The following is a 27,791-nucleotide window of genomic DNA, read 5'->3' as shown; positions in this document are numbered from 1 at the left end:
TGTATTTTTAAATATTTTTAATATTTTATTTCAAGTACATTTTTTTAAATGAACTCACTAGTTTCCATCTTTAACAAAATTCAGTTACAATTTGTGTAAATTTTATTCCAGAGTAATAATAGATTTTTCACTTAAACTTTACAAATCAGCACCAAGACAAGGCGCATATATAGACGGATTGTACATGGAAGGTGCACGATGGGATGTTCAAACAGCATGGACTCTCGATTTAAAGAATTGTTTTCATTATTACCAATAATGTATATTAGGGCGATTACACAGGACAAACAAGATTTAAAGAATATGTCCTGTGTATATATGAATGTTCTGTGTATATATGAATGTCCTGTGTATAAAACACGATCGCGAGGTCCTACTTATGTGTGGACGTTCAATTTAAGAACTAAGGAGAGAGCTAGTAAGTGGATTCTTGGTGGAGTGGCAATTCTATTACAAATCTAATTTTATTAATTAAATTATGGACTAAATATACAATTAAAATAAAGATTTTCGAAATTGTCGTAGAGTGTTGGTATTCATTTTTCAAAACACGGTATTATTTTATGCAAGATAATATTTATGTAGAAGAAGTACAACGCTTCTCTACGCACGATTACAATTTATTTCTCCATTTTAAATTTCTTTACAACTTACAAAAACGTTAATTCATACACACATTTTGTAACAAAGAGATTGTATGATCGCGAATTTGAAATTATGTTTTTAACTTAAAAAATAGATATTATTACAATTTTATAAAAAAAGTTGTTTATTTGCAACATTAGAAACATTTTGTACACATCAAAAATTGTTGGTACCAGTACTTATCTTCTTTTGAACCCATATTTTTTCCTTTCATAAAATAGATCAGTCTTTGAACTCCCAAGATTTACAATCTTTGGACAACCATCACGCTGCAACAAACCAAATTTCAAATCTTAATCTATTACTACACATTATAAGTCATATATATATATATATATATATATAAATGCCAGCACATTCTGTCTTCCTTGATATGCTGTAACTGTCTATAACTTTTGATTTTATTGAGATATTTTTTCATATCTTTTTTATGAATATACTTATCTAAATGAATTAAACTTAGCACTCTATGTTGTAGTTTTATTACCAGAGTACACAATACATAGTATAGTAGTGCTGCACAATCTCTATTCAATTGACATTGTCATAGAAAAAGAATTGATAACGTGCTTTAAATAAGATTTAGATGTAAATCCAGCATACTATTTAAAATGGAAATTGTGAATTGAAGTATTTATTAAATACATAAACAAGAAAATTATGTAAATATTTCTCCCTTTCTCCCTCTATCTCTTCCTTTCTCACTATCTCCCTCTGTTTGCCAAAGAATATGAATGTTGATGAATATGAATGAAAGAGAAATAAACTATACTTTTAAAAGATTCGAGCATTAAATTTATAAATTTTTCTTTAAAAAAAGTTGTTTAGATGTTTCCCACTCATCTGAAAAATCGTGAACAATATTATTGAATTCCTTTTGTTGCCTTTCTTAATTTAAATAAAATAAAAATTTTACAAGATATATACATATATATATATTATAAGTTCAGAAGATTCTGAAATATTATAAAATTATTTCTGTTCAAATTGACTGACTTCAATATGCTTTCAAGTTAATTAAAATACTTGTAAATATGATCATAAATTTATGGTAAAATGAATGATTCTATTAAACAGTTTATTAAAAATTACAAAAACGGAATTTACTTTTCCTACAAAGTCTTTATGTGTGCTTGAATTTATCTCCATTTATCTCGCACAGGACATGAAACAAGAATTACATGAAACTAACTACTTTGGTAATATAGGTGACAAAATAAGGTACTTCTGTTTAAAGAATCTTATAAAGATCATGCTACTTATAAATAAATTTATAGATAGATATAATAATTGATATACATATATTGTATTCAAATGAAATTGCAGTTCTAAATAAGGAAGTTTATATGCGAAGAAATTTTATTTTTATCAATGTATTTCTTTAAAATAATTTCCATTAGAATATAAGATGTTTCCCAAACTATAATTAAACTAATATAATTATTTTTAAAGTTTCTTCATTCCTTACTTTTACTTTATTTTCATTATAACAAACTAAATAAAGTATTACATACAAAGTCTATAAAATAGATACATTAAAAACATTCATTTAATCAATCTATTTAATCATAATCAATTTTTAAATTTTGTCTTTCTTTAAATCTTTTACTATTCGGCTTTTCTTATAGGAATATATAAAAAATTAAGTAATATCGTAAACCAGCTTTGAAGTATGACATAAAATGAGAAATAACAAAGATATAAATCACAATAGTTAACAATCTGACCATTTAATAAATCAAATTTCATAATTTTATACTCAAAAATAACGAATGTATCATATTAAGAACACATATTAAATTACTTTTTTAAAAACTTACATCTTTCTCTTGGATTGTACATTCTTTGCAATAATAGGCATCAGACACACCAGGTCCACCACAGATAACACATCTGCCTTGATAAGATCCATAATTGCATTCATCACAAATCCGAACCAAAGTACAAGGTCTTACATAAGAATCACAAATTACACATTTACCGTCACATTTCTCGCATAACCTCCCTATTGCTGAAAATAAAAACTATTTTAATTATATATGTATACAGGATGTTATTATTATCATATAGCAATTATACGATATTGGTAACGTTTTTATATATAAATCTATTTATCCCATAATTGTAATTTTACTTCTTCATTTTATAAATTTCTAGGTAAATGGAGTACAATGTAAATAGAAGATTAATTTTATAGAAGTTAAGGCAAAAAATTGTTTACAGATACATATATCTATACAAGAATTTCGACACATATACTATTGATACATATATATATAATGAAAAATTACATAATCAATTAACAATGAAGGTACAAACAGATCTAATTATTTATTAAGGAAGTTTGTTGTTTATGTAAGAATATCACTATTTCTGATGAAAATATATTATAGTTAAAATCTGTAATAATTAAATATTTATTTAAATATAACAGTAATAAAATAATTTCTTTTGTCTTTAAATAAGAATTTCATAAAAAAATATATAAAGCAAACTTAACCTAAAATTCAAAATTGCAATTTAAGTACATGTATAAATCTTACCAACTCCCGGTTGTTTTCTACAAAAAATTAAATCTGGATGATGTTTTGCCATATCACAGAATTAGCAAAATTCTTTTAACGTATACGAAATACGAATTATTGTATGAATCTTTTTGTATCATACGTCACAAGCCAATACATTTAGAAATTTTCAACTTTGTTTACGTTTTATAGTGCCTTTTAAATCGACGACAGTTTGGACAATTTAGCATACATGCGAATAACTGTTTGAGAATAGTATTTAAAATATACAATATTTAACCAAATAATATGGAAATTTTCAATTTTATATTCTTGTCTTATTTAAGTATACCTAATATGATATAAGATTGTACTAAGGTATCATAATACAATTCTCTTATTACGTATTTTAGCGATTACTTGGGTTTGTTTAGGCGATTTCGTGCCTGTGTATTATTACCGCACTAGTCACCAGAGATTAGAGAATATTAAAAACAGAGGAAATTTTTCTTTCTGTTAGAGATATAGGGAACTAGGGAGATCGTCAGTCAACGTTCATGTGCGAAATTCTGCTAAAAAATGAACACTAAGAATAAGGACCTCTCATGGTCAACGACTATACTATCAATACGACTAGTCTTTGATGCTCTTGGTAGAAGAAACATTTATAAGCAAAGCGGGGAGGAGGGGATGAGCGATCGTGCGACTCTGGCATATATTAGTAAGCAGAGACATGAAGAAATGTGCGTTCGGCATGGTGCACTGCTAAAGGAAACATATTGCTAGCCATATTATACACCTATGCATTTATTATACACCTATTATTCTATTTGTATTATACATTGTAGCATAAAACGCTAAATAAAATAAAATATATTAGAATTATGTAATAAGTATAACAAATAAATATATTAACGCCAGCTAATACCTATGTCTGGCAGTGTAGAAAAAATTTTTCCTATTATTTTAAATAATAATAATTAAATTGTTGCCAAAAAACGCAATTAATGAAAAATGTACACGGTTTCGTTTTGTTAAACTGGAAGGGATTGGTTCGAATCAAGTCAGAGACTTTATTTTTATAATGAATATAATAATAGTTCAAAAAAGTTATTTCTTTTAATTATATACAATATCTTTGAAAATATGGAAATTACAGTTAAACTGAGCAAATATGTAAATTATGTCAGTGTTATGGTAATATATTTTATATTGAACTATTTACAGTTTTTGTTGCGGTTTATAAAAGAAAAAAATAAAATTACACAAAAGAGGATGTGCGTTTACTATATAAAATAGTCTAAATAATGCTTTTAAAAAATAATGCTTAAAAACACTAAAATCTTGAAGTGTAATAAAAATACTATTTGGTGAAACTTCATGCGGAGTTTTGTAGCACTAGTCGTGTTCTTTTTGCATTACCGGGTTTGCAACTGTTTACACTGCTAGCAAATCTCAATGAATTCAATGTTTCGTTATAACATTCGTCTAAAGGAGATACGTTCAGTAACATCAAAGTTTTTGAATTGCCACCCAAAGACGGCATTAATAAATGAGTGAGTTTTGAGTTTCTGTATGGAATATGTTCTTGTTTTTTCAAAAGGGCCAAGATAACGTTGCCCAAGTTTGCTAACGATTTATTAATGTTTTTTGTTTCTGCCAGTCGTACAGATTCTTCCCCTTTTAATCTTTCAGATCCCGCTAGGTCAACTAAATTTAAGTTTCCTATTGAAATCTCCTCTTTTAACTGATGTGTTCCTACAAGCTTTATTCTTGTTACTGAATGCGACCTAGACGACCTAGAAAATTAAATTATGCATTTATTTTTAAGTCTATCATATTTGTACATCCAAGACAGAAAATGCGAATATATGTTTTTATGTATGTACCGTTCGTTCGATTGAGTAGCCGCAACTGCTCTATTACATTGCGCCGTCAAAAGGCACTCGTGCAATTCTTCGGGGCTATTAATTTCCTGTATTTTCAAATTACTGACATACAAATTGTGTCCCTTACTATCAGCCATTTTGATTTCATGTGTCTTAGCTTGAGAATCAAGCAAGTCAACAATATGCTCATTGTAAATCTCAAGGAAACTAGCTTCTATCCGATATTCCCAACCAAGTAATTGAAATTCTTTCATTTTTTGGAATATATGTCGTACCTGAATCATTAAAAAAGATCATACTATTTTACATTGCAAGTAGTAATAATATATATGTATATATATACACAGGGTGGTTGGTAACTAGTGGTACAAGCGGAAAGGGGGTGATTCTATGCGAAAAAAGAAGTCGAAAATACAGAATAAAAATTTTTTTTTAATTTTTTTTTTTAATTTTTCCATCGAGACAACGATCTACAGTGAGATCCGTTATAACGTGCCGCACGCGTACCGAGCGAAAATTCAAAGTCGATTTTCTCGAAAACAAAGCCTCAAACAAAAAATTTTTATTATATATTTTCGACTTCTTTTTTCGAGTAGAATCACCCCCTTTCCGCTTGTACCACCAGTTACCAAGCACCCTGTATATATATGTCGGAGATGAAAGGACGCCGGAGCCGTCCCTCTGGAACTTCGGGAAAATCCGTAAAATTGCAATTAAAGTTTACAGTCGTAATTTGCCGTCATCCTGCCCAATTGTACTTGTTTGCGATTTGTGATAATAAACTTGGGCTCAAGGCGACCAAACGTAGTAGTCAGTCGCCAAACGTAGCCGCGGTCAACGGGACGGGCGCTTCGCCTAGCAAGGGTGTGGAATTATAGTATGACCCTCATTAAAAGAAATACCAATAGAGGTACTTGACAGTAAAACATTCCAACGGTTCCTTCGGACAACGAATACCTGATGTTGAGGCACGTACACAGCACAAGTCCAGTTAGCCCGAGGACCCGCTATAAAATCTGGGTTTTTCCAGCAATTCTACGGATTTTGCCGAAGTTCCAGAGGGACGGCTCCGGCGTCCTTTCATCTCCAACATATATATATATATACTGTTCAATGTATACCGTTCTAGGTATCATGCCTTCCATTTCAATACCCGGTAAACCTTCCATAGTATATGTTTTACCAGAACCAGTCTGGCCATATGCAAATACACAGACATTATACCCCTCTAAAGCGGACTCAACTAACAGGGCTAATTCTTCAAAAATATGTTCTTGGGTAGCAGTTGGTGGGAAGACTTTATCGAAAGAGAACTCTTGCCTGGTTCCTCTCGGTCTTCCGCTGCAACTAACTGAATCAGACCCATCAAATTTTCCTACTTCGATAGTGCATTCATCTACAAAGTTGATATTACACATCCTGGATAAATAAAATAAACATCATTAGGAAACTGTGCTGTATTTGTGAAAATCAAATATTTATATATATAAAATACATACACTTTTCCAAGTTCACTTGGAGTTCTAGGTCGGACTCTGCAAAATACCCTGATATTTCCTTTCATTTCTTGTATTGCATTATGGAGGACTCTACGATCTTTGTCCATGGTATGAACCAATGTTTGTAACTCATTTTTAGTTGCATTTAATTCTTTATTCTTTTCTGTTTCAACTTCTAAACTAGCTTTTAGATCCTTTATTATAAATTCATGTTGTGATATTAATGACTCCTGAGACGAGCATTTTTGTTTAAATTCTACTAAAGTATTTGAAATGCTTTTACATGACTCCTCTGATTCTTTCAAACATTTTGTCAAATTCTCTTTTTCTTCTTGCAATTTACTCATTTCTGCTTTTAATTCTCTGCATTCATTTACTAATGTCTTATTCAAATTTTCATATTCTTCTGCTTTTAGTTTATGTACATTTTCATTTGCCTTTAATGTGTTCATTTGTTCTTGAAGTTCATTATATTTTGCTGAAGTTTCTGCATATTTCTGTCGTATATTAGATAACTCATTACTGGTGTGGGCCAATCGACCCTTTAAGTCCCATTTGGAAGGCTTAGCTGCATTACTGCTGCATTGTACCTTCTGGGCTATGATATTCTGACTAGACTTATTGGTGGTATTATTTCTTAATGTACTACCAACTTGCTGTGTACTTATTTTAGTAGGAGGCTTAGCAAATTGTCTCTTGGTTTCGCCATGTGTAATGGCTGCAACAGCTGGTCTTTTCACAGCTCTGGTAGTAATGGAAGACATAGTCTTCGATCTACTTAAAGTTTGTTTAATTGGAGGTTTATTTTCATTTGAACATTTTGCTATATTTACTGTACTTTTGGCTTTTGTCAGTCTTTCAGGAACAGCACTAGAACTTGCATGGGGCACATCATTTTGGCTTTTTACCATTTTTTGATTATCTTTGTCTGTAGCAATGTTTACTGTGCTGTTAGTTACTTTTGATAAATTAATTTTTGGTTTTGGCAAGCGTGATTCCATCTAAACATGAAGATCAATTATTTGGATTAATATAATAATAAAAAAAAGAAACTACATGCTTTAAAACATTTAACTCATACCCATACATGCAAAACCAATATTTCCAGTGTACTGTTTAATTATTACCAAACTACAACATCCATTAGCAGACAAGCCCCCCTTTACTGTTTATGCTGCCCCAAGCCACATTTTATTCAAAACAATAAAACAAATGTAGTTAGTTAAATAGTGGATTACGTGAAATTGAAAATATATTATACATGACAAAAAATTGATGTGTACGATTGATATAAACAACTATCTGACAAAACAAACCTCGTTCAACAAAAGAACACAATTAAGTCACTCGTGGTTACACACTTATCAATTATTTGTTTACTTTTAAATTATATTACCTAATTTGTTATGTTCGCATACACAAAATCACACTAATAGTGTTACTTGTACAGAAAGAAAGAAACGACAGTTTACTTCACTTCACAGCATTCAAGAGTCGGTTAAGCTGTTAAACAACTGCATTTATTTAAACTTGAATTTGCTTGAATGTAGCCAATCAGAGGAGTATAGTATGAGAGCTGAGAACCAATCATTTGAAGACATAGAAAAGATTTGCCCAATAGTAATCACTGATATATGTATTTATACTTGGTTATATTTTAAAGTCGATACACGTATCGATACCTGAATGTGTCGATTCTATTTAATTTTCATTAGCAGTTTGAAACTTAAACAACAATAAATAAAGATTATCAGTTGTTCCGAATTATAATTTTCCGATTATAAAATTATCAATAATTTATTATTTTTATAGTGTCATTAATTGATATTTAATTAAATATTTTAATCAATAAAAATCACTTTTTCCAGATGAGTTAGTAAAATATACATTCAATAACTTTTTGAATATACTTAATTTATGAAAATAATTTATGGTAAGTATATGTAGGTTATGATAAAATATGTATTTCAAAATTAAACGATCAGGCTGTAGCAATGTATTTTATGAATAATTCTAAGAGAAATATTAAATGAGCATAGGTTTGTAACTATTTCATTAAAAATTTTTTAAATAGGTATTCATCAAGTAGTAAATTTCGATATCTAACACTATATATAAAAAAATAAACGTTGTTTCCTTAATTTTCCTAATTCAGTTGTTGCTTATTTGAAAACATTAAAAGTTATTGTTAATATATTTTCTTTTTTTATATCAGATGGAAAGATCAGTATTATACTCTAAAAACTTTCGTGTTTTCGAGAAACCACTCGTGAAATTATAAATGACTAGAGTTTAATTTTAGTTAAATCAATCTTAACTGTCACTATGAATCTTCCGGATAACCTAGTACATTTATACACAGCCAGTTTATTTAATTTCGGAATACTTCCTATTTTTTTGAAAAAATGTAAATTATGATAATAAGAGTAATTAAGTAAAAAAATATTTCAGTGTGATTTACAAAATTGATATATGCATACGAATATATATATTTATATTTTACTAAACAGTAATCTTAGTTTCTTATAAAGATTTAATGATCTCATAATAAAAATATTATATTTAAATTTGTATACCTAATTAGTGCATATCCGTGTGAAATTAAACTATATATAAATATATATATAATTAAACTATATGTATATATATAAATATATGTATTTAATCATCACAAGTCTTATATTTATTTTATACAAGTATTATAAATAGATTAGGAATATATTTAGTCTTTGACTATAGATTGAAAATATTTAACTGATCTTTAAATTACTTTTTAATTCATTTAACAAGATCGAACCTATTATCATCTTTTCGCAGGTAACATGGATTTCCAAACATTAGCTATCACTTTTATTATCACCAAGGACTTTGATGCTTAAGTATGCGACGTAAATCTGCAAGAAAACGAATTTTTTTAAGCAAAATTTCATTTTTATCATGTAATATAAAAGAATCCTGTAATATTTTAAATTTTTATATTACAAATTTGTAAATTTATGACATTTAACAAATTATATCATAAATCTTATCATAAATTAACAAATTTGTAATAAAATTTATAATATTAATTCGTAATATTTTATTTGAAAACATTCTTAAAAATTTTCTAAGTAATTAAGTTTTAATTTATAATTCTCTTACTTGATTCCTTCATCACTGCAGGATGTCATTACAACATTCATAGTCTCAAACACTTTCTGGCATATAGCTTTCTTATTCCCATAATATTACACATTCACATATTCATCCATATCCGTCAATTTTGCTTTTTCCTTGTGGACATACTTTCTTACCAGAGAATAGCTCTTATTATTTCTCTAATTGGAATTACGATAGTAAATGGACAGGAATGAGTGCTTTTTCAATTGCAAAGTCAATAAAATTTTCTAATTGTGTGAAATCATTGAAATTAATTTTCAACATAGTGGACAAATTTGAATTTATTTCTAATAGTGATATTTGCATAAAATCATGTATAACCATTCCTTTTGGTAAATCCTATTAATGAAACAAGTTGCATTATAATACTGGTATATAAATATTATATACCAGTTAATATATTAAACATTAAAAACTAATGATTTAATTGCTATATACCATATAAATTTACCTTCACTCTTATTTGTATTTCTTTAACAAAATACGATATCTGTCTATACTATTACTATTTGTTGGAACTTTGTATAGTGTTTTTGTAGTCATGCTCATAGGATAATAACATTAGTCACGTTCTTTTTCTATTCTGGGATTAGCAATTGTGTACATTGATAGCAAATCTCAATAAATTCAATGTTTCATTATAATATTCGTCTAAAGGAGATACATTCAGTAATATCAACGTCTTTGAAATGTCAGCTAAAGATTATTAATCTAGATTAAGACTATTAATAAATGAGTCAGCTACACAGACATTATACTCTTCTAAGTGGACTGATCTAACAGAGCTAACTCTACAAAAATATTTTTTAGGCTAACAGTTGCTGGGAACATTTCATCGAATGAAAATTCTTGTCTGGTTCCCTTTGATTTTCCACTGCAACTAACTGAATCATACCCATTAAATTTTCCTACTACGATAGTGTGTTCATGTACAAAGTTGATATTATATATCCTGGAGAAAATAAAATAGACGCCATTAAGAAACTGTGCTGTATTTGTGAAAATCAAATATTTATATATATATATATATATAAAATACATACACTTTCCCAAGTTCATTTGGAATTCTAGGTCGGACTCTGCAAAATACCCTGATATTTCCTTTCATTTCTTGTATTGCATTATGGAGAACTCTACGATCTTTGTTCATGGTATAAACCAATGTTTGTAACTCATTTTTAGTTGCATTTAATTCTTTATTCATCTCTCTTTCAACTTTTAAACTAGCTTTTAGATCCTTTATTGTAAGTTCATGTTGTGACAGTAACGACTCTTGAGACAAGCATTTTTCTTTAAATTCTACTAAAATATTTGAAATGTTTTTACATGACTCCTCTGATTCTTTCAAACATTTTATCAAATTCTCTTTTTCTTCTTGCAATTTATTCATTTCTGCATTTAATTCCCTGCATTCATTTACTAATGTCTTATTCAGATTTTCATATCCTTCTACTTTTAGTTTATGTATATTTTCATTTGCCTTTAATGTGTTCATTTGTTCTTGAGGTTTACTATATTTTACCAAAGTTTTTATATATGTGTTTTATCAGTTGTAATTTTTCCTTCATCAGTTTTTGAGGAACAGCATTAGAACGTGCAAGGGACGTATTATTTCATATCATTTTTTGATTATTCTTTTCATAGCAATATTTACTGTGCTGCTAGTTACCTTTGATAAATTAATTTTTGGTTTTGGCAAGCATGATTCCATCTAAACATAAAGATCAATTATTTGGATTAATGCAATAACAAAAAGAAACTACATACTTCAGAACATTTAACCAATATCCATATATGCAAGATCAATATTTCCAGTATTCAAACTACAATATCCATCATTAGACAAGCCCCCTTTTACTGTTCATGGTGCCCCAAATCACATTTTATTCAAAACAATAAAACAAACGTAGTTACTTCAGTAGTGCGTTATATAAAATTGAAAATATAACGAGCGATATAAACAAGTATCTGGCAAACAAATCTCGTTGTGCAAAAGGACACAAATAAGTCGCTCGTAGTTACACATTTATCAATTATTTGTTTTGTCATTTATAATTATAATTATAATTTGTTTTGTTATTGTTATTTATAATTATAATGTGAAATATTAAATAAAAAAAAATGTTACGAGCTGTCTTTCTTGTATATCTTCTTCTTCTTGTTTATTTTTTAATAAATATTTTGATGGTTCTGGTACGGCATTCCCCTTCAACTTTTTCCTTCTATGCGTATTTTTTGTAGGACTTGGTTTGAACATTTCGGATAAAAATTGGTCAGCACAGACACCCATGTTTCTTAAAGTGGAGCTGGCATAATATTTTAGGTTGGGAGTGCCTGTTAAAAGAATAGTGCATATAGATAGTAATAAAAAGTAATATAGATAAAAAGAGTAACAAGAGTATAAAAGACAAGGATAGAATGACAATCGAGGCTCGAAACTGAGATAAATTTAGAAGTCAGCATATTGGCGTAACATACAGAGCTATCCACTTAATTCGGAATCTACGCTCGCGAAGAACATTGAAAATGGCAACAATGTACATGTATATTTACTATTGCAATCAAATATTGCGAGCCATCTATGAGCTGTCCATTACTGATGTTAAATCTGTTATTTAAAAATACGTTTGGCTTCTTACCGTTCCAACATAAATAAATTCCGTTGTTTGTCGACTAGTTCGACAGACTCAGGCACTGCAATACGAGAGTTAAATTAATTTCTCTTTAAACTAGTCTAAATTCTGTGAAGTGTCTTGTTATATCTCAACCGTTTAGCTTGTTCCTTATTCTTACTAATAGAAAATGTTCAAAACGTTAGAAATGAAAATTACTAGACGAAATAGAAAAAGAGTCTCGATATTTGTAAGAATGTGAACAATTATTTTCATGCTTCAATATATCTGTCGGAGATATAGCAAGAGTCAACAAACACCGAAACCTCCTAATCACTGGACTACTTGATACGACGGACCAGATTCGCAGGCTGAAGAGGCACTACCCGCTAGACCTAAACGCTGGATTATTTATATTATAAATACATATTACATATAAATTATACTTATCTATAATAAGTTAATACTTATTATAAATAATGAGTCACGTCACTGCGCCACGCCAGAAAAATTACTGAAAATTCTCAACGCGAGAATTGATTGCAATTTTAATAAATAAATGAACAAAAAAATCTATCGGAGATAAAAGGACACCGGAGCCTTCCTTTTGGAACTTCGGGAAAATCCGTAAAATTGTGATTAACGTCTATAGCCGTAATTAAACAATTGCCGTCATTCTACCCAGTTGTATTTATTTGAGATTTGTGACAATGAGCTTGGGCTCAAGGCGACAATTAGTCGCCGAACGTAGCCTCGGTCACAGGACGAACGCTTTGTCAAACAAAGGTATGGAGTACCCTCATTAAAAGAAATATTTGTAGAGGTACTCTAAAGTAAACATTCCAATGGTTCCTTCGGGCAAAATGATTACCAGATGTCGATGCACCTACACAGTAAAGGTTCAGCTAGCCCGAGGACCCGTTAGAAATCTTAGGATTTTGTTAATTAAGGTTCTTCAAACGGACAAGCAGTCTTTGTCCCAATTATGGGAAGATCGGAAACAATGCTTCCGCTAGCAACAAGCTAGCTCAAGGGCGGCTAGCATCATTTTCTAGCCACCAACATGGAAATTGACCAATTAACAGCAACGTCAATTTCCCTCACTTTCCGAACGAAGGCGTTCCTCGACGAATCCGATGATCTCGTGCCCTTAGACACACCCCATCATAGTTTTGCTCTGGAGCATCATCGCGACGGAAAGTCATTCTCTCTCGTGAGGTCGTATCAGCGAGTGACTTGTCGTCTTTACGCTCGGTGGATATTCCACGTTTTAACAAAGAGTTAGTTTAGTAATACTTACACTTACAGTGCCGGTTATAACAGCGCAAGAACTTACGACCATCGTGCGCGAGTTAATTCAGTCGCTAGTGCAAAAATCGAGTGTGAAACCTAACAATTTTTCGCCACCGCGTTTTAACCCTGAAACCGCGGGCTCCGACTCCGCTGCATGGTGCGCAGCTGTCAATCTGATTATGGAGGAAAATCCTTTACAAAGCAGTGCCCTGAATATAATTTCAATAACCAGCGTCGAATCGATTTCTACGTAGTGGAAGCATCAACCGGTAGATCAAGTCATCCCGGTGAGTCGTTTCCATTTTACTTCGATTTTGGAGCCGAGTGTTCGCGAATTAAAGAATCTTGAGATTTCCTGGCAAAAGAACGATTGATGTAGCAGCATTGCGAGGAATAAGAAATATTTGTACTAAACGTACATCTCAAATGTTGTCCGTTGCAGGTATTAGTGGTTTTACATTAGAGATAAATTTTTCATGTCCTCGCTTATAGTTACTTAAAATACGATATCGTGATTGATCGTTAAATTTTAAGTCAAGGTTTTGACGTAATATTACACAAAATAGCCTCGCTATGTGTAAAACAAAAATGATTAATGCCTGTAATAAAACCGCTGAAAACGAGATCGATGTTAATGAAGTTGATACTGATGTACGTGGTAGTGATAAAAGTCGATTAATCTTTCTTTTCGAAAATTCAAAGATTCATTCGTTACGGGTTTCCTATGTACTCGCGTAAATACAGGCCAGTTAGAAATACGATTAATTGATCCTAACGTCATTGTGCAAAGAAGCCCTTACAGACTTCGCGAGGAAGAGCGCAGAATAGTACGTGAGAGAATAGGCGAATTAATTAGAGCAAAAATTGTAAGGCCTAGCAATTCGCCGTTCGCGAGCCCTATTGTTACTCGTGAAAAAGAAAGACGGCTCAGATAGATTGTGTGTAGATTTCCGAGCGCTAAATAAAAATACGGTATCCCTTACCCCTTATTGCTGATCAAATCGCGAGATTGCAAAACGCGAGATACCTTATTAGCCTGGACATGGCCAGCGGGTTTCACTAGATTCCCATTCATCCTAATTCGATAGAGTGTACCTCGTTCGTTGCCCCCGATGGTCAGTGCGAATACGTGTCAATGCCGTTTGGATTGAGCCATCCGTTTTTCAGAGAGCCATTCTCAAGGCCTTAAGTGACCTCGCTTATTCGTATTTTTTTTTTATTTATTTATTTTACAATTTTACAATTTGTCCAGTAGGACATTTGGTAACATATGCTTATTCGTATGTCGTTGTTTATTTGAACGATGTTCTAATTATTGCCGACTCCATAGAACAAGCTCTGGAAAGGTTGCACATTGTATTAAACACCCTCGTAAACGCCGGGTTTTCTTTCAATTTCGCTAAATGTTCCTTCCTGAAGATGTCGGTACTATATTTAGGATATGTAATTCATTTTTTTTTTATTTATTTGTTGAAATTACAATCAATTCTCGCGTTGAGAATTTTCAGTAATTTTTCTGGCGTGGCGCAGTGACATGGCTGTTTATTTACAATAAGTTAATACTTATTATAGATAGATATAATTTATAATCTATAAGTATTATAAGTAAGTGCATATGCTTGATTTGGATAATTAAATGAATCTAACGTTTAGGTCTAGCGGGTAGTGCCTCTTCAGCCTGCGAATCTGGTCCGTCGTATCGAGTAGTCCAGTGATTAGGGGGTTTCGGTGTTTGTTGATTCTTTTGCTGTATCTGTTGCTATATTTTGCTATTTCCTCTTTGACGGTGGGTATCTTGAGGTCGCGGTGTATTGTTTCATTGGTTACATACTAAGGTGCGTCAATTAGGGATCTTAGCGTTTTCGATTGAAAGCGTTGGAGTATTTCGATGTTGGAGTTACTTGCTGTTCCCCATAGTTGGATTCCGTAGGTCCAACTTCCGAAAATTCATTCCTAAATTTTCACAACTAATGAAACCTCTGTATGCACTTACTTCTAGTAGGAAGAATATAACTTGGACGGATAGGCACAAACAAATAAGACAAAAGGTAATTTCCGTCCTGATTGACGCGCCGGTGCTAATGATATTTAATCCTAATTATCCGTTAGAACTACTGACGCTAGTTCGGAAGGATATGGGGCTATTTTAATGCATAAGGTATGTTAGGGAAGTGATACATTTACACTGTACATGAGAGTGTGTGTGTAAGGGTTAGAGGGCGTCAAGGTCTTAGTGGAGACAAAAGACTGTTGCCAGATGTTAGAAGAATCTAGGATAGTCGGTTGGCGACCAGCGTGCGTGCAAGACGTTCTTCAGAGAGTAATATAGATGTTGTGTGGGAAATATAGTAAATAATTTGTATTCCCAAATCCTCGAATTTCCTTAACAAGGTAGAAGGTAAAAATAGAGTAGTAGAGTATTACGGTAAATGAACTAGCCCTGCGGAATCTAGGTATTATTCCTACGAACTAGAAACGTTAGCAGTTGTAAACGCCGTCAAGCATTTCCGTCATTATCTACACGGACGAGAATTTCTTGTTGTCACTGATTGCAATTCTTTGAAGGCATCCAGTAATAAGGTACATTTAAATGACAGGGTTGCAGGTGGTGGGCTTACTTACAAACTTTTAATTTTGACGTGATGTATCGAGAAGGTAAACGAATGGCACACGTAGATTTCTTTTCGCGGAATCCCATATACACAACAGGCAAGTTAAGTGGTAAAAGTGATTTGAAAGAATGTTATTGTTTTGGTCGATGCTTTCACTAAATTCATATACCTGCATCATACTCGTAAAATAGATTCCCCTAATACCATCAAAGCGCTTATGTCCGTCATATTCTTATTCGGCAGTCCCTGCCGGATAATAGCGGACCAAGAAAGATGTTTTACGGGAAAAGAATTTCAAGATTTTTTTCAAGATAGACACATTAAACTCCACTTAAGGGGAGGGGGGGGTGTAAGGTTAATTCGAACAAAAGAAGGCATGTTTTTGTGAATTTTTTGTGACGATACAGTTAAAATCTCTTTTTTAAAACCAATAGTACATTAAAGTACGACATTCGAAGAATATTGTATTAAATTTTGACGGAGAAATATTAAAAAATACGGCAATGGCAGCAATTATTCGGACGTGTCCCGGAAAAAAGTATAATTGCGGTGCCCCTCAGAACTTGGTGCTGGATCATCTGAAATCAAAAAGTTAAAGTTCATTCGTTAGGTAATAGTTTTCCCCAGGTAACGCTGCGACGGTTTTTCGAAATTTCAATTTTTCACTTTTTAGAACACTTTGAAGGGAAAAACGCGATTTTGTGCGAAAATTTGCGGCTAATTTGTTATTGTAAAATAAAAATAATTAACAAATTTGAAAAAACTCTGCAGCGTTACCTCGTAAATTATGTACAGATATAGTGTTCAAAATTTCAAAAGTATCGGTATAGTAGTTTTGAAGTTATCAGGGTCACCGACTTTGAAAATGTGAGTTGTGGGGAAAACGCTTTAAAGTTTTGAACACTAAAAAATCTGGTATAAAACGTTCATAAGCGAATTTTATCGGCTTACCTCACACCGAATCATCAATGCCAGGACCATAAAGGATGTTGCTATCATCCATGATAGCTCTTCGGCTGTTGCTGTTTTTTCTTCTTTTATAGCAGATTAAAAAAATCGATTCGCTACTTCTCTTACAGTCGAGCACATTTCTTTCTATACGTCGGTTTTGATAAAAACCTACTAGACAAATCCATCAAGCCGCAGAACTTTTCACAGCCAACTAATCCAAGGCCTAATATTCTCATCACGAAAACAAACCAATAATTAACATCGAAAGTACCAGAGTTTATTCTTACACTAGACGGAACATTTGTAATCTGTTTACAGCATTCGCACGACACTTTGATGTCAAATCCAAGGCCTTCTTTCTTAGTCGAATGAAAATTTACTTTTCCATCACATTTCACACACTTCACTAGCGTAGCAATTGTTGAAAAGACAATAAAAAATCAATTATCCTATAACGTTTTTCAAGATCCTTCGTAACTTGATCTTCAACGGTCACTTTTATTTTTTTAGCTGACGCGCTACTTGTTGAAATGCCTTCGTTTTTACGTTTATGCGGAGGTACAATTTTTCTAGGTCGATATAATCTCGAACCAGTTGATTGTCTATCAGATCTTGTAATTTTTTCAGGCATTTTAGTAATAATTTAACACAAAACGTAATGAAAATGGAATATTTACTCCTACACTAAATTTTTTACTCTACACTGACAAAATATACAGTACAGGTATAAGGAGGTTTGTACTTAAGTCGTTAAGTACTATAAGTAGATCTGGGGGTAAGATTAGGTATTATATAGAAAAAAAAATTGTCTGCGATGTAACAATAGCACGCTCGGGTCGGGTAGGTAATATCATCCGACATGTATAAAAATATTCGTAACTTCGTCAATTTTGCTCCAATCGACTTGAGATTTTGACACAATATTCTTAAGATATTATGCATTCAATTAAAAAAATGCAAAAAAAATTTTTAAACCTCCCCCCCCCCCCCCCATTAATAGCAACCGGTACTAGTAGGGTCATAGAACCTGGGATCATTGTCATTAGCTTCTCGAGTGTCTGATTACCGCGGTTACTTGTCAAATTCTGTAGTAGTCGTATTTGCACTAGTCAATGTCTTCTCCATTGCATAGCAACAATGTGTAGTCCAAATGAGGGTTCGTTTCACGCCCCTAACCCTAATCATAATGAGAACTCGACATATCTTTTAGTAATAAGTTATCATCGCTAAGATATAATCTATCCGATGATATTCTCAATGATTCATTAATACTTAGATTCTACAAATTTAGTATGATATATAAAATAAAATTATAAAATATCCTGTTACGTATACGCTACCGTTCGTGTAGGCAGGATAATTTGCTACAAGAAAGAGAAGTACTACAATGTTCGACAACAGCGCTATGCGTTTGAATACGCTGTGATACGCAGCGATTGCCGATTCAAAAAAGTAGTTTTCTAAAATTCTCGCGAGTTATACTGCAGGAAGATTTTATCAAAATACCAGGCTAAACAAGCTGTCAGCATTTTTATAAAAGTACCAGTCCTGCAAATCTGGAATCGCGAAACGTAAAACGACATGGAGCTCGACGAGAATCGAACTCACGCCAACCAATTTAAAAATTCGTGACGCTACGGACGCTGTTTTTTTTTTAAATGTTTATTTAAACCCAAGATACAATTATAAATACATTATGGTGTTCATAATAAACGGTGAATTTATATAATGGTATCTTAGGCAAAGGTACCGATACGCAACGGTACGACGTAGCCATGCTATAATATGTGTCGGCGCTTTACATTTTTCGTGATTAATATAATTTTTTGGTTTAAGCCGCTGGAGGAGCGGAGCTTCGATGTGATTTTGTTTTTATTTGTTTTTACTGTCCTGGAAACTGGGTCGCAAAAACAGGACGCTTCGGCAAAACACGGCGGCATGGTTTGCCCTTCTGGAGAGACAATTCGAGGCAGCGCGAATTACGGAAGACACAATTAAGTACGTGACGCTGGCAAAATGCCTCAACGATCAACAGCTCCAGGACGTCGAAGACCTGATGACGAACCCTCCAGACATCGGACGCTACGAGAAATTAAAACATGCGCTCATTCGCAAATTATCCGATACGGACGCGACCCGGATAAAGAAGTTGGTGGAAAGCGAGGTGATGGGAGATAGAAAGCCATCCCAGTTTTATCAACATTTAAAAAAACTCTCCAGCCCCTCCACGCCCGATGATTTTTACCCTCACGCTGTGGAGGAACCGATTACCCGCCCGCATCAGGCGTATCCTCGCGGCAGTCGACGATTCGGACCCAGAAAGGTTATTGCGGCAGGCGGACCTGATCGCTGAAGAATTCACGGAGGATTTTCAGCGCACCGCCCGAGTAACGGCAGTAATGGACCCACCAGCGCAAAACGCTGGAGTATACGAACCAATGGCCGCCGCAATCAACGTGTTGAGCGAGCGAATATCACAGTTGCAGGCACAGATGAACGCGTTGAGCATCATTAATCATCGTCGACCACGATCACGATCACGCTCGCGTTCGCGATACCACCGACGTTCGCGCTCGCGAGATCGGCCACGGCAAGACGGTCTGTGTTTCTATCATGCAAAGTTCGGAGAACGCGCGAGGAGCTGTCGTTTCCCATGCACGTGGAAGTCGGGAAACGAGACCAGCCGTCCGTAGACGCGGCAGACGACGACGGCCTGAGATCCCGCCGCATCTTCGTTACGGACAAGGGAACGAAGATCTCTTTCCTCGTAGACACCGGCGCCGACATCAGCGTATACCCCCGCAGTAAAATCCATAGGCACGTCAAGAAAAACACGTACGAACTATTCGCGGCCAACGGGACGCGCATCGCAACGTATGGTACCACTGCGATTGGCCTTAACCTGTCCCTAAGACGAGCCTTCAAGTGGAACTTCGTAATTGCTGACGTTCAAACGCCTATCATAGGCGTAGATTTTTTAAGCCATTATGGGTTGCTCGTGGACCCGCGAAACAAACGACTCCTCGACACGACAACCCAATTATCATCAAGGGGATATGCTGCCAGGACGGAAGAAATATCCATCAAAACCGTAATCGGCGAATCGGTCTACCATCGACTTTTGGCGGAGTTTCCGGATCTAACTCGTCCACCGGCCTTCGGACGAGAGAAAATTCGACACAGTGTGGTACACCATATTGAAACCACACCCGGGCCACCCGTCTACAGTAAACCTCGACGTCTCGCACCGGATCGTCTCAAGCAAGTCAAGGCGGATTTCGCAACAATGATCGAGCAAGGAGTGATGCGGCCATCGAAAAGTCCATGGGCATCACCCCTGCATGTCGTCCCAAAGAAGGACGGAAGTCTACGACCATGCGGCGACTATCGTGCGTTGAACGCTCGCACCATACCCGACAGGTACTCCCCACCACATATCGAAGATTTCGCACAACATCTGTACGGTAAGCGCGTCTACTCAAAAATCGACCTTGTCCGCGCTTACCACCAAATCCCGATCGCGCCAGAAGACGTTAAGAAAACCGCGATCACGACACCTTTCGGACTTTTCGAAGCAACCAACATGATGTTTGGGCTTCGAAACGCCGCGCAAACGTGTCAAAGATTCGTTGACGAAATTACCCGTGGTCTGGACTTCGTGTTCGCTTACATAGACGATTTCTTAATCGCATCCGAAACCGAAGAACAACATCGCGAACACCTTCGGATTTTGTTTGAACGCTTAAACGAGTATGGCGTAGTCATCAACCCAGTAAAGTGCGAATTCGGTGTGAACGAAATCACATTCTTGGGACACACCGTAAACGCCGACGGGATAAAGCCGCTAGCCGAACGCGTCGACGCTATTGTAGAAGTACCGCTCCCCGGGACCGTTAAAGCACTACGCAGGTACCTCGGTATGATTAATTTCTACCGACGTTTCATACCGGGGGCCGCAAAAATTTTTCAACCCCTAAACGACCTATTAAAAGGAGGAAAAAAGGGCAACGCGCCCATCAAATGGACAGAGCAATCCGAAGCTAGCTTCCGCGAGTCGAAATGCGCCCTCGCTAACGCCACGATGTTAGCGCATCCGATACCTGGCGCACCTGTTAGCCTCGCGGTAGACGCATCCGACTATGCAATAGGAGCGGTCCTCCAGCAACGCGTCAACGACTCTTGGCAGCCGTTAGGTTTCCTTACCAAACCGTTGAACTCCGCGCAGCGAAAGTACGACCGCGAATTACTCGCTATGTACACTGCGGTAAAACGATTTCGACACGCCATAGAAGGGAGAAATTTTATAATTTTCACCGATCATAAACCCCTTACATATGCGTTCAACCAAGATCCTGATAAGTGTTCGCCGCGACAATTCCGGCAACTAGATTACATCGGACAATTCACCACCGACATAAGATATATCAAGGGGTTAGACAATAACGTTGCCGACGCTCTGTCACGCATCGAAGCGATAGGAAAGTCTGTGGACCATCGAGCTCTCGCCGCCGCGCAAGAAGCCGACAAAGAACTAAGCAACATCGTCAACTCCGGTACATCCGCGCTACGGTTAAAGAAAATACGTTTCTCCGATCACGACGTAGAAATATATTGCGACGTATCGGGTGACTTTGTACGACCGTACGTACCGAAATCCTTGCGGCGCGACGTATTTAATTCGCTCCATGGACTTTCCCATCCAGGGATACGTGCCACTCAAAACCTGGTGACGACGCGTTTCGTCTGGCCGTTCATAAACAAGAACTCCCGAAATTGGACACGACAATGTATCCCGTGTCAACAATGTAAAGTCACCAGGCACGTATCCTCACCCGTCGGAACATTCGAAGAATTAGCGGGCCGTTTCGAACATTTACACATAGACATTATCGTGATGCCATATTCAAAAGGCTACCGATATTGTCTAACGTGTATCGACCGTTTTTCGCGTTGGCCCGAAGCCATTCCCATCGCCGACATGGAGGCGGCAACCGTCGCTTCGGCTCTCCTTTCCACGTGGATATCTCGTTTCGGCGTGCCTTTAAAAATAACGACCGATCAAGGACGCCAGTTCGAGTCGAACCTATTTAACGAACTATGCCGGTTGCTCGGCATCAGACATTTCCGCACGACAGCCTATCACCCCGCGTCCAACGGGATGGTAGAGCGCCTGCACCGACAATTAAAAGCAGCAATCAAATGCCACGATACGAGCAACTGGGCGGATATCTTGCCGATAGTTCTATTAGGCATACGAACAGGTATTAAAGAGGACCTAAACGCGACGGCAGCCGAAATGGTTTATGGCACCGGCATACGATTGCCGGCAGAATTTTTTGTACCGACTAAACAACAGGCCAATTCGGAATTCGCAAGTCGCCTAAAAGACCAAATAGGAAAAATCAGGCCTCATCCAATTACGCGACACGGAGAAAGGAGAACCTTCGTGTTCCGCGACCTCGAAACATCGCCTTATGTATTTCTGCGTCGCGACGCCATCGGAGACCCCTTACAACCACCCTACGACGGGCCGTATCAGGTTATAGAGCGAGGAAAAAAGACCTTCACTATGAAAATAAATAATAAAAACGTAATAGTGTCCATAGACCGATTGAAACCCGCATTTCTATTTAACGATAATATTGAACACCATAGCACGGAAAAGCGCAATGTAACAATACCGCCTGGTGCCCGAAACGAACAAAGCGAAGGGGACTCAAGAGTTTATCACACCACACGCGCGGGCAGGAGAGTTCGATTTCCTGATTGGTTTCAGGCGGGTCTCGGATAGGCGTTAGGAGCCGGCGAACGTGCACCCTTGCCTGTAACATTTATATATTTTCCATTTATATAGCGTTATCACTGGTAAGGGGGTACTGTGGCGGCACGGGCCACGGAACGGTGAACGTTGGCTGGGTCGTATATTATTTTGTTTCTTACGTATTTTTTGAATCCGCTGTGTTCGGATCTGTAAGTACTCAAGCAAGGCTCTGATGCATTTTCTTTCGAATATGCGAATTTTTTCCATTTGGGAGGCTGATATGTTGTACCAGATTGGGCAGCCGTAGGTTATGATCGGTCTGATTAGTGCTTGATAGCATAGAATTTTTACTTTGCTGTCGAGATGTTTGGAGTGGAATAGTTTTTTCATTTTCCAAAATGCTTTATTGGCCTTGGTAAGTTGAACTTCGGTGTGCTGTTTGTAATTTAATTTGTAATCTATGTTTACCCCTAAGTATTTTACGCAATTTTTATGTGGTATGAGGGCCCCTTTGTCTGTTTTTTCTCTTATCTAAAATTTTTTGCAGTGTTCTCTTTCTATTGGGCCGATTTCACTTGACTTGGGTCTAAACAGTATGGTTTCGCATTTGCTTATGTTGATTTTTAGTTTCCATGCGTGGTAATAGTCGTTTATTTTCTCAAAAAGTTCTTGGAGTTCCGTTTTTATTGTTTTGGCTTTGCGGCCTGTTACGTATATGATTAGGTCGTCTGCGAAGGCTATGGAGCGTTTATGGGAGGATGTATTGAGATCAAAGAGGTTTAGTAAGTCGCTGTTGTAGATACTGAAAAGTAACGGGGAATTTACTGTGCCTTGTTGTAGACCGTTTTTTATGGAGAATTCTTTGCTTGATGAGTGTGAACCTTCAGTCATTACGAATGTTCTGTTTGTGATCATGTCCCAGACCATTTTAATCAGGTGTTTAGGGAACTTTTTTTTGTTCAGTTTGTATATGAGACCTGGGATCCAGACTGTGTCGAAAGCTTTTTCGAGGTCTATTAGACGGCTACTCGTTGTTTTGCGTTTAGAGCCCAGCAGATGTCCGACGTGAGTTTGTTTATTGCGTGGATTGTGGAGTGTTTGTGTCGGAAGCCGAATTGATTCTCTGGGATTATGTTGTTTTTTGTGCAGAAGGAGGTTAGGGGGTTGTTTATGGTTATTTCAAATACTTTGCTTATGTTGGGGAGGAGACTTATGGGTCGTAGGTTTGCGGGCGATGAGCCGTCTTTGTTCTTTTTTGTTATGGCTATCAATTTGGCGTTTTTCCATTTTCTAGGGAAGTATGTGTTGTTTAGAGCATTGTTGAAGAGTACCGTGTAGTACCATTTTATTTTGTTCGGTAGGCGCTTGAGTAGGATGTTTGGGATGCCGTCGAAGCCGGAGGATTTTTTGTTGTTTAGTTTGGAGAGGATTATGTTTAGTTGATTGTAATTTGTGAAGTAGTTTATTTCTGGATCTGGTTGTTTGGGATTGTCTGCGGTGTTTTCGTTTGAGAATGTGCAGACTGTTTTGTTTAGCATTTTGTCTTGTTCCATTTCATTTTTGAGTTTGTTTGTTTCGGCGATGATAATTCTGTTTAGTTGTTCTCGGCCCATGTGTTCGTTTTGCGTATGTATTTTGGAAAAGTGGGTGCCGATGATGTCTAGTTTTTCTATTGTTTTGGGTATTATGAAGTTACCCTCGGTGTCTTTGATGGTGTTGTGTATCGTTATACCTGCTTCTTGGATGAGGGGGGCATTTTCTGGGGGCAGTTTGAGAGGTGGGATGGGGCCCCGTTCTTTTGGTCTAAAGATTTGATTTATTTGTGGGAACATGTTGGCTGAGTCGTTCTTGGAGATGTTTTTTATTTTGTTTGTCCAGTAATGGTTTATAGAAATTGCGAATTCTTGTTTCAGTTTCGCTTTTATTCTGTGTAGTAGGAACTTTAGGAATTCTAATTCTTCTCTTTTGTCGTAGGAATAGTTGAGTTTTATATTGTTTATTTTGGACAGTATGTAGCTTTTATCTCGCTGTAGATCTTTTATTTTATTGTTTATATAGGGCTCGCATGAATTTTTTTGTTTTATGATTGGCACGGATTTTTGGAGAGCGATTTGTGTGTGTTTTTCTATTTCGTCTAAGAATGAGTCGATTTGTCTGTTTGTTAGGTTGACGTTGCTGTAGATCTTTAGGTCGCAGTTTTGTTCGAGTGTGTTTTGGAACTTTTTCCAGTCTGTCTTTTTGTAGTTGTACCTGGGTGTCTCGGTCTGGGTTTCGAGTGTTAGGAAGTCAGATGTGTTTTTGTTAATTTGAAATACTAGGGCGTTATGGTCACTGTCATAGGCTAAGGTTTTTAGGGTGTTGTTTGGACGTAGGTTTTGGAATTTTAGTCGCGCATCTGCTAGGCATATGTCCAGGTATGAGCCTCCTTTTGGGTAAGAGGGTAGCTCGGAGCTGTATAAGTTTGTTTTGTAGTGGATGCTTTTATTGTCTAGCCAGTTTCTAATGAAGTTGCCTCTCGTGTTGTTTATTTCATTTTTCCAGCTTGTATGTTTTGCGTTAAGGTCTCCTGCTATTATATAGTAGTTTTCCGGTTTGTTGAGCTGTAAGAGTTCGAAAAGATTATTGAATTCGTAGTTAAATTCTTTCTGGTTTCCATAGGTTGCGTAGGCTGCAGTGATGAATATATTTTCCTTATTGCTTATTTTTATTTTTATGATCGTTGTTTCTAAGGTTTTGAAAATTGTTATTTTATCAATTAGAATTGTTTTGTATTTTATAGGGTTTTTTATGAGGATCGCTGTTCCTTCTCCTTGACTGGCGTTCGGTCTGTCGTGTCTTATCATGGAGTAGTTTTTGAAGTGAACATTGTGTCTTTTGTTTAGTTTTGTTTCTGAGATGAGTACCATATTGGGGGCTTCTTTATTTATTAGGGTTAGCATACTGTATCTTTTTTGGTTTGAGATTAAAGTGTTAGCATTTATTGCAATTATTTTCAGATGCTTTAGGTTAAATTTATGTGTTTTTTGCTGTAATTGTTGGTTTAGCGTGTTTTGGTTATTCGTCATCTGTACTATTAAAAGTGCTGAAGATGGCGTCGAACCTTTCTTCGTGCGTTGATAGTGTATTTTTTATTTCATTTAATTGCATTTGTTGTTCTTTTAACGCTTGGAGAATACCTTTTTTAAAGTCTTCAATAACGTTTATAATGTTTAGATGGGGGGAGTCATCGATTGTGATTGAGCTTTGGCTTGAGCGCGGATCTAAGTTTGTTAAATGTGATGTGTTTTCGATTGTTTGATTTAATTTTGTTTGTTGTTTCACTACGTCAGAGAACTTTAGTTCTGGGACGTATTTGCGGCTTATTTGGGCAATTCGTTTTATCTTTGTTTCTTTGTCTTGTGGCGGCACTTGACAGTAAACTGCCCAACAGTCTACGTCGCGTGACGCACGACACAAAGACCCTATTATACCTGCGGACATGATGATTGCGAGATGTCGATACATTCGTACCGAATATTTCCAGCTAGCCAAGGGACCGCTATAAATCTTAGGATTTATTTTAGCTAAGGTCCTCCAAAGAGACAAACAGTCTTTGTTTATCAGTCTCGAAGTCGACCACCTACCACGGGGACACACGAGAAATCTGCTATCTCTCACGTACGATGCTGCCCGCTAGCAACACCCTCTCAAGGGCAGCTAGCATCCTTTTCCAACGACCAACACGAATTAGCCAATAAACATTAACGTACATTTCCCGCACTTTCCGAACCAAAGCTTTTCTCAACGAATCCGATGCCTTGGCATCCTTAGACACATCCCAACGCAGTCTGCCTCCGCAGCAGCATCGCGACAAAAAAGTCAGTCTATTACCGCGAGTCAACATATCACGATCGTTATACTTACACGGTTCGAGCCGAATAATTATCTAAGCTCTCGACATCTCGTGCAATCATTGTCCGCACTCGCAGCGTATCTCGAATCGCAGCTATCCAAGCTCTATCTTATAACCGCGCATTCGCGAACCGAATATAATCGCGAATCCTGCGTCAAGTGTACTCATTGACATTAGAGTGAACAAACATTTATCGTTCAATAAATCTGAGTTTTCCTTCCGACCCTATCACGACATACCACCTCAGTCTTTTTTGATTTTATCGGCTAGCTTTTTACGAAGCTCTACGAGTTTGGGGCAACCTTTGTATGACGCGGGGTGTCCGTAGTTTTGGCAGTTGACGCAGAATATTTTGTCTTTGGTTACTGCGTTTTCCCTTTTTATTTTGCAGTCGCCTGGGCCATGGGGCCCACTGCATTTAACACAGCGGTAGTTTAGGTTGCAATTTTGCGCTGTGTGGCCTAGTCGCTGGCATTTGTGGCATTGAGTTATGTCATCCTTTTCTTTTTACTATTTTTTCCCATTTTATTCTGAAGTAGTTAAAATGGTTTATTTTTAACAGATTATTTATATTGCTGTCAGGGGATAATTGTATTGTGTAAATTGGGAGCAATATATTGTTCTCCCTTGATCTTTTTGTCGTGAATCGTGTGACTTTTGAGAATTTTACGTCGTCTCGAATTTTACGAGTCTATCCCGGTGAGGGCTTGGGATAGGTAATGGTTCGTCATTGAAGTCATCCATCGTCTTACATCATCGTACATAAGGGACTTTTGTTGTCACAATTAAGGATGTTACAAAGTAGCCGCGAACTCACGGCGGACACACGCACGTGTAACGTCAATTTATATCAGAGACCAGGCCATACACCACGGACAGGATGGCACCCAGATGTCTGCATATCCTTGGCGCGCAAAAAAAAATTTAAGAGATGATTCTTGAAGCTAAAATAAGATGAAATCCAGAATAAAAAA

General features: G+C 35.9%; 3 protein-coding genes across 3 annotated transcripts; all 3 read right to left on the bottom strand.

The window, feature by feature from the left end:
- LOC126875013 (PHD finger-like domain-containing protein 5A) lies at positions 1-3,744 on the bottom strand. The gene is made up of 3 exons (XM_050637635.1): positions 3,189-3,744; positions 2,466-2,656; positions 1-914 (listed from the first exon to the last, which is right to left on the bottom strand). Exons 1-3 carry the CDS (start codon positions 3,238-3,240, stop codon positions 825-827), a joined length of 333 nt encoding a protein of 110 aa, XP_050493592.1. The 5' UTR covers positions 3,241-3,744; the 3' UTR covers positions 1-824.
- Positions 3,610-12,640, bottom strand: LOC126874977 (protein claret segregational-like). Its single transcript, XM_050637538.1, has 8 exons — positions 12,336-12,640; positions 10,740-12,030; positions 9,679-10,648; positions 7,854-9,431; positions 6,538-7,538; positions 6,160-6,457; positions 5,039-5,313; positions 3,610-4,948 (listed from the first exon to the last, which is right to left on the bottom strand). Exons 5-8 carry the CDS (start codon positions 7,536-7,538, stop codon positions 4,528-4,530), a joined length of 1,995 nt encoding a protein of 664 aa, XP_050493495.1. The 5' UTR covers positions 7,854-9,431; positions 9,679-10,648; positions 10,740-12,030; positions 12,336-12,640; the 3' UTR covers positions 3,610-4,527.
- Positions 12,641-23,941: 11,301 nt separating this feature from the next.
- Positions 23,942-27,442, bottom strand: LOC126875138 (uncharacterized). Its single transcript, XM_050637861.1, has 2 exons — positions 27,060-27,442; positions 23,942-26,314 (listed from the first exon to the last, which is right to left on the bottom strand). Exon 2 carries the CDS (start codon positions 25,988-25,990, stop codon positions 23,942-23,944), a length of 2,049 nt encoding a protein of 682 aa, XP_050493818.1. The 5' UTR covers positions 25,991-26,314; positions 27,060-27,442.
- Between the last annotated feature and the right edge of the window lie 349 nt (positions 27,443-27,791).

This window comes from Bombus huntii, chromosome 17 (assembly GCF_024542735.1).
Source record: "Bombus huntii isolate Logan2020A chromosome 17, iyBomHunt1.1, whole genome shotgun sequence".
Taxonomy (NCBI): Eukaryota; Metazoa; Arthropoda; class Insecta; order Hymenoptera; family Apidae; genus Bombus; species Bombus huntii.
This window is presented reverse-complemented; position numbering and strand designations above follow the sequence as displayed.

Bases quoted from the DNA above. Each gene is read 5' to 3' on its own strand.
- LOC126875013 (XM_050637635.1), bottom strand. From the start codon at position 3,240: ATGGCAAAACATCATCCAGATTTAATTTTTTGTAGAAAACAACCGGGA. The intron at 2,657-3,188 runs GTAAGATTTATA...TTTTATTTTCAG, and splicing joins TAGAAAACAACCGGGAGTTG to CAATAGGGAGGTTATGCGAG. The intron at 915-2,465 runs GTAAGTTTTTAA...GGTTTGTTGCAG, and splicing joins GTACAATCCAAGAGAAAGAT to CGTGATGGTTGTCCAAAGAT.
- LOC126874977 (XM_050637538.1), bottom strand. From the start codon at position 7,538: ATGGAATCACGCTTGCCAAAACCAAAAATTAATTTATCAAAAGTAACT. The intron at 5,314-6,159 runs GTATACATTGAA...TTAATGATTCAG, and splicing joins AAGGCATGATACCTAGAACG to GTACGACATATATTCCAAAA. The intron at 4,949-5,038 runs GTACATACATAA...TTAATTTTCTAG, and splicing joins GCTACTCAATCGAACGAACG to GTCGTCTAGGTCGCATTCAG.
- LOC126875138 (XM_050637861.1), bottom strand. From the start codon at position 25,990: ATGACGAATAACCAAAACACGCTAAACCAACAATTACAGCAAAAAACA.